Here is an 18,506-nt window from a genome sequence, read left to right on the forward strand (position 1 = left end):
GTCTTCTGAGGCTTCTAAACAAAGAAGTAACTAATGGACTAATAATGTTCTGTATTATTGAGCAATCAAAAATGTTTTACTTTAGGGAATAAAAGTCTAACAATTTTAACTGTTCATATATATGCTACAGATTGTTTCAGAGCCTGCAGGTTCCTACTGCTGTTTCCTGTATTTCATATGTGTTGTCATGCAGTAATAAAGCTCCTTACATAAGTGTTTTGCAGCGAGAAATACGTATGTCTTAAGCAATCTAAAGAGAGGAAAATGTTAGTTTTTCTGAAATGTGGCTACTAATAAGACCCGCAGAAAGATAATAACTATTTGAGTTATGGTGAAATGCATGCCTTTTTCATGTTGGTATAGCTTCTTTCAAAGCTAGGACCTTCATATTTTCTCTAATAATGCAATAGGTTTAATGTACCATAATCAACAAATACTTCCAAATCCTAGTATATTGTCATGTTTTAAAACTGGACGAGTATGAAGTCTTGAAATAAGAGTGTGATTTGATTGCTTAAGCATTTCATAAAATAATTTCATTAAATACCCCTAAAACACCATAAATGGAAAACTGGAAAATATTAGGCTGTCCTCAGATACTAGGAGATGGATGTAGTACATTTTTAAAAAGTTATCTTCCACTTCTACCTGAACACATAGCAAATCAAAACAGAGGAAAAGATTCTAGAAGGTCTGGTGTTTAATAGTTTTCTGATTTTTTTATTTTTTCCTGCAGATAAGATCTTTAGCAAATTTGCTTCTTACCTCATCTTTAATCTTTCTGCATATGAGTGATTGCTAAGGAAATAACAGGAAAACTTCCTTCTCGTCCAGGATGTGTGCTAGGAGTATCTGACTTCTTAAGAACTGGATTTGTGTTTTTTCTTGTTTGGTTGGTAACACAAAACTAGGAAGGGCATGAGAAATAAAGGCGATGACAGCCATTTTTGTATTTTATGTCAATATGTTTCAGAGCAATCGTGCTTTTTGGCTGCTTTATAACACGTATTTCCTTGCCAGCACACATCTTACAACTTACACTGCTAACGTGTTGAAATCAGTTATGAATTATGTTGTTCTCCTTTTCCAATTCTGTGTGGCTTCATAAAATAAGATATTTTAAAGTGTTGTGAACCATAAAATAAGAACGTCAACTTTGAAGCATCTAAGGGATTCTGCTCAACTAGCAAGTCCTAGGATAAGTCCATTAATGATCACCCATTTAATGCACTGTCCTTTGATCTATTAGAGGTTGTATTAGGGGGACATCCTTTGCCTCGTTGATAAGACCAGAGTAACTGAAGCTTCCTGCTTCATTACTGAAGACACACAGACATTTGATAAGAACATCGTTTCTGATAGGGCACACATGGCTTCTGGGCGTTTATTTCTGTTGACTGCTTTTTCACTGTCTTCAAGCAAAAAGTTCCAGTGGTACTGCCCTGCTTGAACAGAAATATAGTGTCTAAGATGGCAGGTGTCCTCATAGATTTTGATTTGTTAACTGTATGAAAGACTGGATAGTACCTTATCACCTCCCCAGGAGGACGCTCTTTCTTGAGGGCACTGTGCCATACTCTGGCTGGATGACACAGACCGTGTGCTGCTGTTCTTGTACAGTCTGAATTTTGTCTGGATGTCTCACTTAAGCAGGGCTCTGGAAATCCTTTCTGCTACTGCTTGCTTTGAGGTGGTTGCTGTCCTCTTCAGTGTCTGTTTTTGAGAGCACTTTGAACAGACAAATGAAAAGGCACAATAATGTTTTCTTGTGGCTCCTTTAGATTGCCTAGATTGAAATCCCACATTTCCAGGGCTGCTTAACTGTGTTTGAATTCAAGCAGCTTTGAAGTTCTCTGTGTTGCTTTCAACACAACCATCCATCTATTAAGCTCTACTAAGTCCTATCAAGTATTGGCCAACCTTCTTTTCTCATATCAGGGCTTTTTTTGTACCTGATAGGTCTTTGCAACTCACGTTTCTCAGTCAGGTTTCTCCTACAGAGCATGACATGAGGATATGACGTGGAATTTCTGTCAGGAAATCTGCACTGCTCAGGTCCCATGCTTGTCCGTTGTCCTTCCTTTTGGCAACATCCCGTTCAGCTTGAGCATATTGTACAGGTGGACTGTGAAATCTTACAACATAGAACAGTTGTTTGCCTTAAATGTCTCTGACTATACCAGACTTGCCTAAAACATCCTCAGTGGTGTTTTGTTCATTTTGATGAATGTTCTTCACATGTGTCTTTCAAATACTGCTTAGCCTTTCTTTCACTTGATCTTAAAACCTTTTAATTTCTTACGCATCCTTTGTAGAAGCATAGCTTTGAACAAGGTACGTGACTGAAGGACTGAACTGTGAAGCAAGATGTAGTAATCACCAAGTATTTTAGCTGATCAGTACTCTGCTGGTTCTAGGACTAAAGAACATATTGACATTTCTTTCATACTGCTTTTTGGTGTTTGTTGATGATGATGGTAGATGATATCTGTCCTTACCTGTCCATGCAACAATGGCTAAAATGTCTTGCTGCCTAATTTATTCATCAGCTAGGCCATGCTACTAGTGTGCCAAAATGACCTTGTATTTTAAGCTCTAATAGCTACAGGTTCCTTTGAAATCAGCGCAGTGTTTGTGTGTACTGTTCTTCAGTATGCATCCCTATATCAGATGCCAGCCTGTTAGTCATGTTAGCAAATCATGGGAATGATACCAAGTCAGATTCAAGTCATTCATTGTACATTTTTGTGTATAGTTAGTATTTTTTCATTTTGCTGAGGAACTTAATCCTAAAAAATGTTCTTAATGGTGATAAATGTTGAACTCTACTACTCCTTTCCTCAGTTGTATTCCTTTAGGTCTGACATCCTGTAAAGTATGGCAGTGGCGTCTAAAGTACTCGTGGTTTCTGAAGAATTCAGCCTATTAAAATACCCTAGAGAAATGAGGTCCTAATGCATTTATTTAAATTCTGCTGAACTCATAATGAAATATACAAGAGTATGTTATCTGTCATGTTGAAGAAGTTTAAATATGTCTTTATATGATTTTTCCCCAAAAAGCTATGTTGGAAAATATCACTGAGAAGGAGGCATATTGAAGAAAAGGCAGCATCCTGTAGAAAAAGAACAATTCGGGAGAGAAAAGATTTAATCTTACTAAGTGTGTGTTTGTCCTATGTAACAACATAATGAGTTAGGCTGTGTGTGAACTAAAAAAAAAAAAAGAAGAAAATTATCTCCATTTGTTTTAATATAGGTCAAATAGTGGCTACAGGAAGCACTTAATTTGAAGTATGAAAAAACTTTCATCTGATAATTAACTAGGTAAGATGCCTATCTGTCATTAAGTGACAACAGTAAGAGACAACAAAAGTCACCAGTCAGAAATTGACTGAGACAGAGAGGTTAGAAAGTGATTTAAGGATAATTCAGTCTTTTGTCCTAGTGTATTTAAAAATAAAAATAAAAAGTTGATGAGTTGCTCAAAGCTCAATACTAAGGTTGAAATTGTTGCGAGTCCTTGTGAACTGCCTAGAAATAATGATAAAATAAAGGTTGAAGGGGAAAAATAGTTCTTCAGATTCAGGGATAACAACATGTATGCTCTGAAGAACCAAGAACCTAAGAAAATACTTTATTGGATTTTTTTCCAGAGAGCGGAAAAATGTAGCTGAGTTTAAATAGATTTGCATGTTGAATGCAGTCTACTCAGATTAGCCATGAAGAAGCACTTGATATGCAATTTTGTATTAACTGAAATTCAGTTTTGCATTGGTGGCAAAGTCAGTACTTTTTACTCTTTTTTTCCAAAAAAAAAAAAAAAAAAAAAGTTGTTTCTTGCGTTATGCAGTAAGGGTACAGCTGTCAAGAAGATACAGGTGCTTGGTTTTTACTCAGATTAAAAAGCAGACCACCCTGTGGCACGGTTGTCTGGTGCATGTGTTATAGTTATTTCTAAAAGCAACATTTGAATCAAATTCATTGCAGAAGTCTGTGACTTCAAACACCCACAAAATGATTTTTGGGCAGAGACTGGCATAATCGCTGAGGTTGGAAGGGACTTGTGGAGACAGTGTTGTCCAGCGCCGTTGCATTAAAGCAGTATCAGCTATAGCAGGTTGCCCAGATCCATGGTAATTCAGGTGTTGAGTATCTCCATGAACAGAGACTCCACAACCTCTATGGGCCATCTGTTCTAGTATTTGAACATCCTTACAGTAAAGTTTTTTTTCTTAAGTTTAAACAGAATTTTGTATGTTCTGTGTTTGTCTATTGCCTCTTCAGTGGACAGAAGTGCCTGGCTTGGCTGTCTTTACAGCCTCCCATCAGGTATTTTGTTCACAGTAATATACCCTGAGTCTTCTCACCTGGATGCTAAGCAGTTCCAGCTCTCTCAGGGTGGCATGCTTAATGCAGCCCAGAATGCAGCTGGCTTTCTTTTGCTGGCTCGTGTTTGACTTCTCTGGCAAGGGCCTTGGGTACATTCCTGAAAGATTGCTTTTCAGTCAGGCCCATCCTGTGCTGATGCATACAGTTATTCCTCCTTGGTTTCCTTTTGTTGAAATTCATGATGTTCCTGTGAATGGCAGCACAACCATCTGGTCTATCAACTACATGTTCCCATTTTATGTCCTCTACGAGCCTCCTCTCTTCCATCAGTTAGGTCATTAATGATGTTAAACAGTATGGACCCAAGGATCAAGTTCTCGGATACATGGTAGCAACTGGCCTCCAGTCGGGCTTCATGTCAAACACATCTTGAGTCCAGTAGACCAGACAGTTTTCAGTCCACCTCACTTTCCAGTTATCTAACCTGCATTTTATCATTTTTTCTTGGAGTGCATTATGGGAGATAGCGCTGAAGGCTTTGCCAAAGTCAAGATACACAATATCCACTGCTCTCCCATCATCCACTGAGCCAGTCCATCTCACTGTAGAAGGCTATCAGGTTTATCAGACATGACCTCCCCTTTCTAAATCCATGCTGGCTAATGCCAAACACTTTCTTGTCCTTAACATGTTTGTTATGAATGTCTACCAGGAGGATTTGCTCCATCAACTTCCCAGGTATTCGGGTGAGGCAAACTGGCCTGAAGTTCCCCAAATTCTTTTTCTTGCCCTTCCTTGAAGACAGGAGTGCTACTTGCTTTCTTCCAGTCCTTGGGAACCTCCCTCAGCTACCATTACCTTTCAAAACTAATCAAGAGTAGTCTCACAATGAGCTCACCTCTCGTTGCATTCCTACAGGTCTACAGGTTCTGTGGACTTGTGTCTTTTTTTTTTTCCTACATGCTCCCTAACCTGATCTTCCAGTGCTGAGGGTAAGTCTTCATCACTCCAAACTTTCCCACCAGCCTCAAGGGCCTGGGATTCCTGAGGACAAATGGTGCAAAAAGGCATTGAGCACCTCCTCAGTACCTTGTCAGGACAGTGCCCCTTGAGTCCCTTCAAGGACTCAGCTTTGGTTTTACTGAACAGTCCTGGAACCAGTGTGTATTTTTGTTGTGGTACATATTAGGAATGGATTTAACAGTAAGTTTGATATGTTTGGGGGGATAGAGGAAATAAATTATTTTCTCTCCTAATATATTTGAATCTTAAGAATTTTTTCTCGGAAGGTTCTGGAGAGGACACTGCTGTTTTTATATCCAGACAGCAGTGGCTCTGCTGTGTATCCAAATGGTAGCAGAGTTCAGTGATGCACAGGATGGGGCTCTTAGCTGGAAGGGCTCTGAAACTGGAACTGCTCATGCCTTATCCAGTCGTTAGTCCCAAGGCATAAAATTTTGAGCGCAACAAATTCAGTTACTTAACAGTGAATGTTCTTGCTAAATAGTATTAACTTTTTGTTAAGTAACTCTTTTAAAAAGGAGGTCTTCTCCATTTCTTGGTTTTGGTCATACCTAACAGCAACAACTTCCAGCACGCTATTTCTTTTCTACTGACTTTAGCACTCCTTGTATACCCATTGGTTTCTAGTTTCATTGACTATATCCTTAATTTTGCTACAGTGTAAATAGGATTTAGTCATCTTTTCCTATTTCATTTCTCTTTCATACAGTGTTTTGTGCACATTCTTTCTGAATTAAATTATGCCCTTGTCTCTTCGTACAGCAGTCATTCTGTGTCCCTGACTTCTTTTAGTCATCTGTCTCTGCCTGCCCATCACTTTATAAACACAGTTTTTAATCCTGTCATGTATAATAAGGTAACATACCAATTTGGCCACTTAATTAACTCTGTAATTATTGTTCTGTGTGGGTATGCAAGTTCCCGCATTGTGGAATGTTTATGTAGAGGAGTTTGAGTTAGAATTTCAGTTTTCAGTAAAAAGCGTTTTAAACGTTCTTCGAGTGCACATAAATACTTCATGTAGCTAAACTACTTAAGGCTGTTGAAGGACCAGCTGACTACTGATGCAGGAAAAGCATGCCTGGTTGCTTGGTTTCTGAGGTGTCAGATTGATTTTATGTTAAGTGCAGGAAAAGCAAAAGATGAGAACTGAGATTTAAATTAAAGGGAAGCCTCGTACTCAGAAAATCTTGGAATCAAGTGTTTATTTTTACATATGCTTTGTGGTTTTAGAAAATTAGCTTGTAGATGTGGTTATTTCAATAGCATAACACTTCATAGTCAGTGCTACAACTGTTATTTTTGGTTAGTGACTATCTAACCATGTCTGGATTTTACTATGGTGGAAAACTAAGGGAAAAAATACTGTCGTACTTAACTAGAAAATCCTTCTTTTCTGTTTCAGTGCAAGACCTGTTCAGAGCCAAAACAAATAACCAGCTCCTCTGCAATCTGTAACAACCCCAACCTAATCAAACCAATTCCTGTGAAGCCTAGTGAAAATCAGCATCAACGAGTATCTCAGCAAAGCAAGGTAAAGCGTTTTGCATTGTCTTCTGACCAGTGTCGCTGTAATCATGTAGTGAACCAGGAATACTTACTTAGGTTGGGAGGTCAGTGCAAGAACTTGAGGTGAAACCACAGTAAGGAATTTTTTTTAATGCAAAGCAAATCTGTCTTTATAAATCTGCTCCCATCCGCACCATGTGATGTGGAAGCACTTAAATTACAGATTGACTGTCCTCATGCAACAGAAAAAACACTAGTCTTTCAATGTTGGGGTGCTGCTTTGATCCCAAGCTGGTCTGGTCAATTGCTGAACCACATTTTTTGTGTTCTTTGCCTTCAAGGGAGTTCAGGTAATCTAAATAAAATCTTTTGATATATCTTCAAACTGCATCACGTTGCAAAATCCTAAAAGCTGAATTCAGTCAACTGTGAGAGGGAGATGCGTTAAGAGTGGCCCTACTTTGCACAAGGGGAGATTTTTGTCTCTTATTAATATTGTATGGATGACTGAAAGGAAAGATGCTCTTTCATGGTATTTAAAGTGAAACCACTGCTATCTTTCAGATTCATTGGTTTTCTCCCACATTAGCAGCTTGACAACTGTTTTCTTGCCCTTATGATGTGACAGAACTATCAAAAATTCCCTTGGGAGAAAAGAGCATAGCAGTTTTCTTGGCTTTTCCTTGAGTACTGCTGGCTAAATATTGTCACCACTTAATGTGACTTCTCATGCATGAGACAACTATGTTTACTTCTTTTCTTTGTCCCCTCACAGAACGTGGATCCTGAACCACAACACTTGTCTCTGACAGCGCTGTTTGGAAAACAAGAAAAAACAGATGTCTCAGAACCTCTTAATAAACAGCATCAAGAGAACCTTCCTGTCAGGCAGGGTGTGGTACGTTCGCTCTCCTACGAAGAACCTAGCAGACATTCTCCTTGTGCAGAGAAGCAGCTTTGCCCTGCCATTCAGAAGCTTATGGTGCGTGGGACAGACCTTCACCCACTTGCTGAGTTTCCTGAGAACCGACTCTGTGAAAATGGCAATATCCACCCTGTGGGTGAGACTTTCACAGGACTTTTCCAACCTGTGACTTCTCGTGGTATTGCAACATCTCATGTAGTACAGGATGCTGCTGGTACTCAGAGTTTATTACAGAAATTGCAGGGTCAGTCAGGTTCAGTGACGAAAATGGATCCCAGTGCAACAGGATCTGTGAACTCAACAGCTTCTGTGTTCAGCAGGACTCCTGCTGCTGTTGGAGCACCAGCAGCACAGATAAATAATATGACCCAGCCACCTTTGGTATATTTCAATGGCACCCTGCCAGGTCAGACTTTAGAGTCTCAGACACTTGGTAAAGAACAGCCCAAACTTCCTAGACAGCCAATTTCTCTCTCTGGCAATCAGTCAGCCAATTCTGGGGTGATATCACCTCAAGAGCTATTGAAAAAGCTCCAGATAGTGCAACAAGAACAGCAGTTGCATGTCTCCAGCAGACCAACGTTGGCAGCTAAGTTTCCTGTTGTTACTCAGAACAGCAATACACTGAAACCACTGGATTCTTGGATAGAAAAGGCACCAGTTACAGAAAAACAGAACTCTCTCTTTCAGGTAAGTTAGCAAGTTCAGATTTAAAAAAAAAAAAAAAAAAAAAAAAAAAAGGCAATTTTGTAAACTTGAACATTATAAGGCTATTCTCTGTTTCTTTTGGCCAGTATATTCATGTTTCTGCCTTACTAAATTTTGCTGTCTTACATGCATTTTTCACTTTGCAAGTGATAATTTAAGAACAACATCAAGTAAGTTCTGATTCACTAATTGTAAGTTATTGCAAATACCAAGGGGTATGTCTGTTGTACATCACTAATGACCGAAAATACTGCAGTCCTGTTTGCTGTTTGTTTGTTTTTGTGTGTGTGTGTGTGCTTTTTTTCCAGACATGTTTAGAAAAGTTGCTTAGTTTTCAGTTGCCATACTTTGTCTCAGGCTGTTGTGAGTAACTGCTGGTAATTGAGTGTAATGTTTTGGGTTTAAGAATGTTTTTTCTTAGAAAATTAGTCAAACTTTTCTGTGCAGGTATGTTTTTCTTTGTATGCCAGTTGGTAAAAGGACACTTACTTCAAAAAACTGCTGTTAGAAAGTATTTTTATATTGCTGAATTATCTTGTACCATAACAACTACTCCAGGTTATTCAGTAGTTTTGTTTTTCCACTTGATATTGTTTTGAAAAGTTGCTTTGTATCTGAATGTCTTCCAAAAAAAAAAAAAAAAAAACAAACCCTGGATTTTGTTGATTGTGATCCTAAGATTGGTGTCACAGAAAAATCAGGATATGTCCAGAGATTGTGTCTCAAATGAGTACATATTTCTATTCTTCAAGAGAACCTCAAATGCGATTACAAAGTCCTCCATCTTAGACAACTAACATCTTTGTTTACCATTTCATTCTTTGTAGGAGCTTCCACAGTTGAATGTCTTCCTGTGTCTTTTGGGGGGATGAACATCCAAGCCCCTTTAAAGTTCTTTTATTGCAGAAGACTACCCACAAGCATTATGTTGTGTTGGAGTCTGACATTGTAAAGCAGTCTTTAAGTTACTTACCCAAACGACAAACTATTCATCTTTTCAGCATAAAATTCAAAAGCTGTTCTTCTGCTGTTACTGAGAAATGAAAAACTATGGAATGCTTCAGTCAGCTTGCTCCAAATATCCTCCTTACTCCTAGAAAGTTATTCTACACCTGAGGAGGCTGAAATGGCCATTTAACAATTAAGGGCCACATGAGCACAAACACTGACAGGTCAAGATTTCTAATTCCACGGGAGATGTCAAGGGAAAATGAATTTGATAAAGCAAATAGTTATCACTATTTTTATTCTTTAATTAAACTAGTTGATGATATTGAATCTGTGTGAAAGAGTATCTTGTGGTTTAGTCACTAAAATTATTCAGGATTGGTTGCTCACAGATGGTAATCTGACTTTCCAGTGGAGTGCTAATGAATAGAAAGAGGATCCAGAGTCACAATAATGTACTGTTTTCATGGGGAATGGAGCTTACCTGCTATAAGTGAAAGGAATTTTCTGATTCACTGATAAGTATGTATAACATGGAGACATAAGATGTTCCTAGTTAGGAGGAAAAAGTGCAGTGAGGCAATTGCCAGGCTATAAACCAGTATGCAGAATAAAAAGTGGCAGAAATCTTGATGTACTTTTGAATGAAAAATCCATACTGATGCTGATGAGGTTAATGACTTTGTGTATATTTGAAAAAGAAACTGATTCCAGCATTAGTTGCAGTATGGAAAGGGAATTGGAGATCTGACTGATAATGCAATTCCAATAGATTTACTGCTCGAGTATAAATAGAACAATAGGTTGAGAGAAGAGAACAATTTTCACTGGAAGAAGCATCATCCACTGGGATTATTGCTGCAATTTTGCTTTAACACATACAAAACAGAAAAACAAACAAACAAACAAAAAAAACAACAAGCAAACAAACAAGTAAATAAAACTAAAGAGATTCTTAGTCCCCCTTTTTCAAGGCTGTGAGCTCACCAAAAAGATTGACATTGCCTTGGAGTGACTTTACAGACACAGATACAGCTGCTATAAAACTGTATTAGATGCAGTTTTTTTGACATATTTAGCTTTATTTGTAAGACTTAACACATAGAATAAAAATCATGAACGTGTGACTAAGCATTGTTTAGGACACCTAAAGCTCGGCAATCTGGAAGGAATACACCCACCCCCAAAGCAAAACAAAAACCTGGAAATGAAGGAATGAGTCTTTATTTCTGTAGAATCCAACGAATTAGCCATAAGAAAGAAGAAAAAAAAAAAGATAAAAATTTGAAACTTTTAAAACCAACATTAATCTTTTTATAATTACATCTTTACTGTAGACCGAAGGCTTTAAGTGCTGCCATGCCTGCAGACAGACATTTGAGTGAAATTGAGTTGGCACAAATATATCCACACATGCTCATGCAAAATTGATCAAAGCAAATTCTGATGACAAATGCAGCAAAAGGTTTGTTCTCTGTAATTATCTTTTGGTATTGCATCTTTTACTGTAATTGAGCATACAGAAAAAGCAAATTCTAAAAAGTCTGACAGGAATAGAAATGTATCTGGACTGTGTCTTTGTTATTTGGAAAAATCACATTAAAGGAACATCCCAGATCCATCAGCAGTGCTAAGAAAATTAAAGCAATAGTCTTCTGCACAATTGACACATTACAAGTCCAATTTTAAATTGGCTTCTGCATCTCCATCTGGTATAAGAACTGTGATCTCCCACGTGGAGAGGAAGAGACCAGTCACAAAAAATAAAAAAATAAAAACCACAACCACACAACAAAAAAAGCAAACTAAGGAATAATACTCGGAAGCATTCAGTCTGGTGCCAGTCCTATTCTGAGAAGTATTCCTTTTGCAGATGATGAGTAACGTGTGCTGAGGATGCAATAAAAAAGCATTAATCTGCAATAGGCTTTTAAACATGTGCTTAATATTAAGCATAAGTTATCCTGATTATAGATATATGCATGCTTAAGAGTTTATGTTAATCGGAATTACAGTTTTTAAAATGCTTGCAATAACCTTGACACAAATCTATCTTTTCTTCACAAGGCCACTTATATCGCTTACCACTTACATTGCTTGCCACTTACCTCATTTCTTGGAGCATTTTCCATCAAAAATGTGTTTTCTACTTAGTATCTTACATGCTCTGAACAAATGTCAGGTACGTAGTAGCTAATGATACGATGCTCGTATCAAAGATACCTATTATCTTAACTGCTGTTTCATCATGAGATTATAAACGTGTGCAGGAGGAATACAGTAGCTGTGTTAAACTTGTCGTGAAAAGTAATTTAAGATTCTGTAGTTAAGCATCAATAAAAATTGTCTGGATTATACTTGGGAGAGACAAAGCAATGTTAACATTAGCATTATAGCCAGCTGCATTTTAATGGCAGCTTTATTTAAAGTTCCTGAACCATTCCGAGATTAAATGCTCTAAATGATGGCACTACAATGAGTGAAAGGCCCACAGCATCCACTGGGTGCTGATGGTCCAGAGGAGCGCCTGATGCAGCTGGCATTGTGCACGTGTAGGAAGCAGCACCAGGCCCCAGTCTCCATTCCAGGAGATCCATGCATTTCTTAGGTCATGGCGTTAGGGGAATTTGTCAGCTCTAATGTTGTCCAGCTGCCTGCAGCCATGAAGAATATCAATCAGATCCTAGTGAGCATTTGTGCTTCAGAGAAGGTATAGTATGTGCTGCAACAATTACCTTGCACGGTTTTCATTGTTCTTACTCCATTGCTGCAGGACTGGTGGCAGACTGCTATGCTGTTATTAGTGACTCAGGGATTCCAGTATTGACCTGATAAAGCTGGAAGCAATCCAGGGAGGCTGCAGCCCACAAGCAGCTCGGGTTAAATTCTGTGAGAAAGAAGGCGATCAGCACTGTTTTGGAAGGGCTGTTACGTCTCGTGGGAAATTCCTCAAAGCTGAAAGATTGGTTTGAAGGCCACATGCCCCTACAGAGCATTTGCAGTGCTTGCAGCAAGAGCTTGCTGCTATAGGAATTACACTTGTAGTGTCACTCTAGTGTCCCACGTTTCCTCATGGGCATCAGTTGGCCCAGTGACTGAAGGTGATCTGAACTCTGAATCTGAACTGAAATTTTGCCCTTGTGTTTTAAAAAGCAACCATCCTGTTTATGTAAGAATTTGTTAAATGGCAGAAGCTTTGAGCACAATCTCTTAGGAAAAAAAAAAAAAAAAAAAAAAAGAAGTACCTTTTAATGTTTGAACACGAAACCAAACAGTATGCACTGAAAAAATGCCTGTATTTTCTATTTGTCTCCTGAGGCAAACGCTGAAGTATTGCAGTAACCTGTAGACATTAGCTGTGTCACCAGTAGATGGCAATATTGCTTATTCCATATAGCTTCCATATGGTTGGCAAGTTCTACCAAAAAGCTGTTTTTATCCAGGAAAAGCAAATAATATTTGATATATGTGTTGTGGTTTAACAGACGTGTGTTTGACAGTAGTAACCATTTAGTACTAAGAACGTGGTTTGTCTCAGGTTTTGTTTATATTTCTCAGACTAGAGAGAAGTGTCCTTTGATTTCAAAGGACGTGTCATTTAGGTCTTGACATAGTCTGTCCTAAAACATAGGACATAGGCTCTGTCTTATGCTAGTGAGACTGTTTAGGACTATGATTTAGGACTATCTCCTCCAGCTGCTCAGCACCGCTCCTTTGCTGGAGGTTCCTACCCTTGCAGGGCAGTATGTATATGCATTCTTTAAATCCCATTAGGAAAAATCAGCTGGTTTTAGCTAACCCTGCCGGTTTCACTTGAGGTAAATTAAAGAGGAGTTACGTGAGCGGCACGGATGAGCAGATCAGAAGTGTTGCGGTGTCTGGAAGCAGCCAGTCTTCCACGGGTACTTTTACAGGAAAACGTGCGTGCACAGCCTCAAGGTCTTGCTCTGTGGAAGCATGTCCCTGTGGACTTGTGATGATTTTCCTTTAAAACGAACTTTGGTTTTGAAGCATAGGTGCACAAACATGCATACTACCTTACTGTTTTGGAAGTAAACCTGCAATAAGTTAGGAGTATCTTATTCAGGAACTTGAAAGGCAGACTTGATGATTTCGCTTGTGATCGCATGTCGTGGGGTAGAAAAAAAGCTGTGGGTAGAGAGTTTCATTTCTAAGTAGTACTGTGTATTTGAGAAAAAATGCTTACTTCAAAAGAGTATTGAAGATTTTTGCATAAGGTGCATATTACGTGCTTTCTATATACATGAGTCTTTCCAGGCCCCTAGTCTTTTTGCTTCCTTTAATTTAAATTGAACATTAAATGAACATGAGATCTCATTGATTCTCATTGATTCTTTCTATATCTTTTATATTGCAGCCAAACTGATATTATTCAGAAACATCTCGTGTAGAGCATTCAACTAGGGGTAAGAAGAGCTACCCCCAAAAAAATGTTTTTTAATATTGAACTACATTGTTTTGCCTACCTAGGAAATCAACCTCAGATCTATTTCCTTACTTTTAATTTTTTTTTTTGAAATGTTTGGAACCCCAGACACAAAGTGGAGTGCTTCTATAGGTTTTTACCTTCATGGAGCAGCAATAAATCATACTTCAATTCCAAGCATGGTGGAATTTCTTTGTACCTTTTGTTCTTTGGAACAAAAACAAACCAAAAAAAAAAAAGGTTTGGTACTTGAATATTGAGGAGATGGCTGATAAGGTTAGGATTTATTACTAGTTACGTGCAGAAAGCTCCAACGTCTGCAAACTTAGTGAATAAACTTTGTTATGTCATATATTATATCTGCTACTGTTGATCAGTCCTGCATGTTTTAGAGTTGCAAGATGTATCGCAGAATTTAAACATAAAAATTCTTTGACACCTATATTTGCAGGTTGGCATGGATATGATGCAGAGAGAACTTGCAGAACTACAGCAGCATCTGGGTTTTCTTTCTTTTTAGGGCCTTTTTGACTTTCTGAGCTGAATGTTGGTTAGGAGTCAGTTTTGTTTCTGAGAGTGCCACCAGCTCACTGCAGCTCTTATAAATCACTCACCTGTTTTCTTTTCCACTCTCCTTATATAAAAGGAGGACATGTGAATGTGTGTTTGTGTGTATATACTTGTGCTTGTATGTACATACATATGTGTGTATCCACATATAAAAGCTAATCGGAAAATTACAGTTTGCAAATGTTTTCCAATACTGGTTACAAAGATTAGTCTTTAATATTGGCATTTGTATGTAGGCAAGCATATTCTCGAAGATCAAACTTAAGGACTTACTGTTCCTATGTGGAAAACTTTACGTCTACATTTTCTAAGAATGATGATTATTTAATAGTCTGATTTCTGTACACAGTCTGCTCCTGTACACAGATTATTTGCCTTATCAGACTGTATCATATTTGAATCCATTGTTACGTTTTACTGCGAGTTGGATGGAAGACCTTTTAATTGGGAAATGGACCATATAGGGGTCCTGAACAAGAGTTTCATGTAACTGGACCAATCTCCAGCAATTTCTGTACCTGTTGCAGTTTTAATCATCTTAATTCCTTTGAAATTAATTAGATAAGTTAATTGATTACTTGATTTTTACATGGACAGGTAATCTCACCTCAGCGCATTCCTGCCACTGTGACTCCTACCTTGTTGATGTCCCCAATGGTGTTCACTCAGTCCACACCTACTCCAGCAAAAGCAAATGAAAGTGGGCGGTTCGCAGCATCGAACCAAGAACCTGCTGCGAGCTCAGCCAGCCTTCTCCTGCCGCTGCAAACCCCAGAGCCAGCTGTGGTCAACTCAATGACAAAGATACAGCTGCAAGAAACACTTTTACACCTGATCCAGGTAAAATGCCAAGAATTCTTCTGCTTTGCTTTAAATCCTTATTCCTATTTTGCTGTAAGCACCTGGACACCTAATCAGTTGCATCCATCTGTCTAGAGGCTAAATGGATAATTGAAAGATATGCTGAAAGTTGTGCTACTTAGGGCTGTGCATTAATGGAGCACTATGACATATGCAGGTGAGGTAGTAACCTCTCTTTGCACACTGCTGGTTTAACTGCATTTTGATTAATGAATGTAGTTTGGGGATCAGGAAAGATAATAAATTTGAAGGAAAAGAATAAAAGTGACTGAAAGCTTCATAAGGCTGGCCTATGAGCCAGAGAGAGACCTGTTACATTTTTAGCTAAGGATAAATAAAGGGTGATTATTCTAGCTGCCAGATACTTCAGAGATGCATTTTAGCAGTGAGAGAAACTAAGATGGGAAGTGTGAGCAAATTCAAAATATGGGTTAGATAACCTAAAAATATACTAGTTCAGTCTACTCAGTATAATCCTCTACTTCAAACACTGAAATTCCTCTTGCTGCACTTATTCAGGTTCAAATCCAACAAAACACGTCAACATATAGGAGACAATTGTTACTGCTCTGAGCTGGTATGAATGATTATGGTTTATTTTTTTCTGTGACTTGCTCTGAGACAAATACCTGAAGAGCAGAGGTTGAGGAGAGACTGTATAGCTAAAGAACTGGCTATAACACATAATAAATAGAGAAACAGGTTTAAGGGTCCAACTTGTAGGCCAAAGCTGTGCCTATATGGCTTGGCATTAACATAAAAGTCTTTGCTGGAATTCTGATTTGTCTCGCTTAAAATGCAGTTTAAATTACAGACCCAGAAAGAAAATAGCAGCTTTAAAAAATTAAAGTTTTTTCTCATTTTCTCCTGTGTTTTTAGTTTGCGATTAAAAACCAAAAATATCACGTTATCCTGTCTTTACATACTAAAAATATCTGGATAGTAGGAAAACCATATATAAAGTTAAAAAAAAAAAAAATTAGTCAAGAAAACTTAGATTCTGCATTCTGAAACTGTATTTGCGAAATGTATATTTGATCCTGCTGTTCTTGATAATAGTTAGGATTAACTGCATTACCTGGAAATTACTTAAAGTTTAAAACTGTGATGCTGATTGCCAGTTGCTTAGCTGTTATTTTTGGTTATATAAAACTACAATCTCAGATGCTCATGATTTTCTTCAAGGGGTATCTTGATTTTAATCATCTTCATATATTTATGTAAGCTACATAAGACTTTCTCTCTTAATGTGAGTTGACCAGTTCTTGCAAAATGATCTTCAGAAGGAAAAAGTTAAGCATCAGAGCAAAAGGAGCAGCATCAGTTAGGAGTGTTAAGTCTAAAAGAGCTAAACAAGGTGCAAGGATTGGCTCGGGTAGGATTTCAGGGTGTTTCACTGTTCCTTAAGATGTATTTGGAATTATCACTGAACTAATGGGGGAAACTACTTAAGGAAATCCCTAGGTAAATGAATGAAAGAGAAGAAATGAGAGGGTTGTATAATCACTGCAATATCATGCAAGAATAGTATACTCAAATCCACTGAGAGTTCGGAATGTCTGCTTTCTGTGTATTCGTTACTACTGAATATCTGTAGAGATATTCATGCTTGCCACAACAGAATTTATATTCCCATGCAGTTCCTCAAAGTCTCGGAAATAGTACATATATATTTTTGGTAAAGGAAATAGACTTCCTATTACTCACTTCTTAAGACAGAGCAAGGTTGAAAGGCGTTCTGTACATAAAACTAGAGGGGAAAAAAAAAAAACTATACTCGGGGATTTCTGCCTTGCAGTAACAATTGTGTTTTGCTTTTCAGAACGATGACAACTTCTTAAATATTATTTATGAAGCATATCTCTTCAGTGTGAGAAAGGCGGCAATGAAGAAGTCTATGTGAAAGACGATTTTTTAAATTAAATTTCTATTATTTCCTGACTCCCAGGAAAAAGGTTTCAAAATTTTCGAGTGATGCTATGTTTAAAGAAACGAGTGGTCTTAGGCACTTTGCATACACATAGATTTTGCTTGTTGGCAGGTACATGCTGTACTGAGAAAGAAGTGGGCAGAAACGGATTGTGCCTTCAGGGAGGAGAGAGTCGCAATGCTGAAGACTTAATCAAAAAATATCTTAAATTATTTTTCTTATAGTGTCCCATGGTTAGGATTGGTTTTCCTGCATAAAGTCCCTGTTCTCAGAATTCACTTTCCTTTTTTTACTTATAGCGTGGTCACTTACTGACAAGGTATTTGACATGATTTTTCTCCGAGAAGTCGTACGCCGCTTTCACGATGAACTATGCCCGTTTCTGACCACATGGTGGCAATGTTGGACTATTTTTAGGGAAGTGAAAATGCTGGTGAAATTCTGGAACTGAAAGTCGTAGGTAAACTGTTAGGTCATCGTACTTAGTTGTCTGCAGAGCAATTTAGAAGAAATGTCATGACTTTTCCCCAAATTTTTGTAGAAAAATCTTTTTCTATTTTAACAAGAGTATTTTTAGCTAGCCATAGAAATGGGACTCTGCAGGTGTTTTAAAGAATTGGGGGGAGGGTTTTGTTTGTGAATGTACTTGCTATCAGCGTAACTTGGGGAGGGCACTGGATTCATGTTTCTACTATTCTAGATCCAATCTGTATTATTATAAGCAATGTGCAACTTTGTTAAGGGGGAGACTACATGGTGTAAAAGTCCTATTAATTTTTTAGCGCGTTCCTGGAGCACAGTGATTTCTTTGACCCATTTTTAAAGAAAATAAAATGGATAATCCCTCCAATGTGGTGATTTTATTTTATTGTACCATGGACTACATATTTAGAATTGTTGGGATCACTTGCATTTCTTTGACTCTGGAATGTTTTTACACTTGGCAGAAGAGACATTAATGAGATTTTAAATCAATTAGAATAAATGACTGAAATAATTTCTTTATGTTCTTATTAACATCTGTTGCTGAAGTGTGAGTTTACTACAGTTTAGGAACCCCAAGTTGTTGCTGAGATGTTTCTTTTATGGGTGCTGGGAGCCTGACATGTAATGCATAAATGAGTAATGCTAGACTTTTGCTACGTGAAATAGCTCATAGAAAGCAAGATGTATTCTGGTTCTGTTTGCTACCAAATTGCTCACAATTCATTCAGATTCAGTGAAAAGAACATGTTGCATGGGTGTCGGCAAGAG

The 18,506-nt window shown here is 37.9% G+C and overlaps 1 protein-coding gene across 1 annotated transcript in view; it reads left to right on the top strand.

The window, feature by feature from the left end:
* DCP1B (decapping mRNA 1B) overlaps positions 1-18,078 on the top strand; it is a 44,324-nt gene extending 26,246 nt beyond the window's left edge. Inside the window, exons 6-9 of the mRNA XM_084282183.1 lie at positions 6,760-6,888; positions 7,639-8,478; positions 15,059-15,301; positions 17,145-18,078. Coding sequence (XP_084138309.1) covers positions 6,760-6,888; positions 7,639-8,478; positions 15,059-15,301; positions 17,145-17,225 — 1,293 coding nt within the window. The 3' untranslated portion in view covers positions 17,226-18,078. The remainder of the gene's footprint in view (positions 1-6,759; positions 6,889-7,638; positions 8,479-15,058; positions 15,302-17,144) is intronic.
* Positions 18,079-18,506: the final 428 nt, after the last annotated feature.

The sequence above is a fragment of the Netta rufina genome (assembly GCF_964035555.1).
Source record: "Netta rufina genome assembly, chromosome: 1".
Classification (NCBI taxonomy): Eukaryota; Metazoa; Chordata; class Aves; order Anseriformes; family Anatidae; genus Netta; species Netta rufina.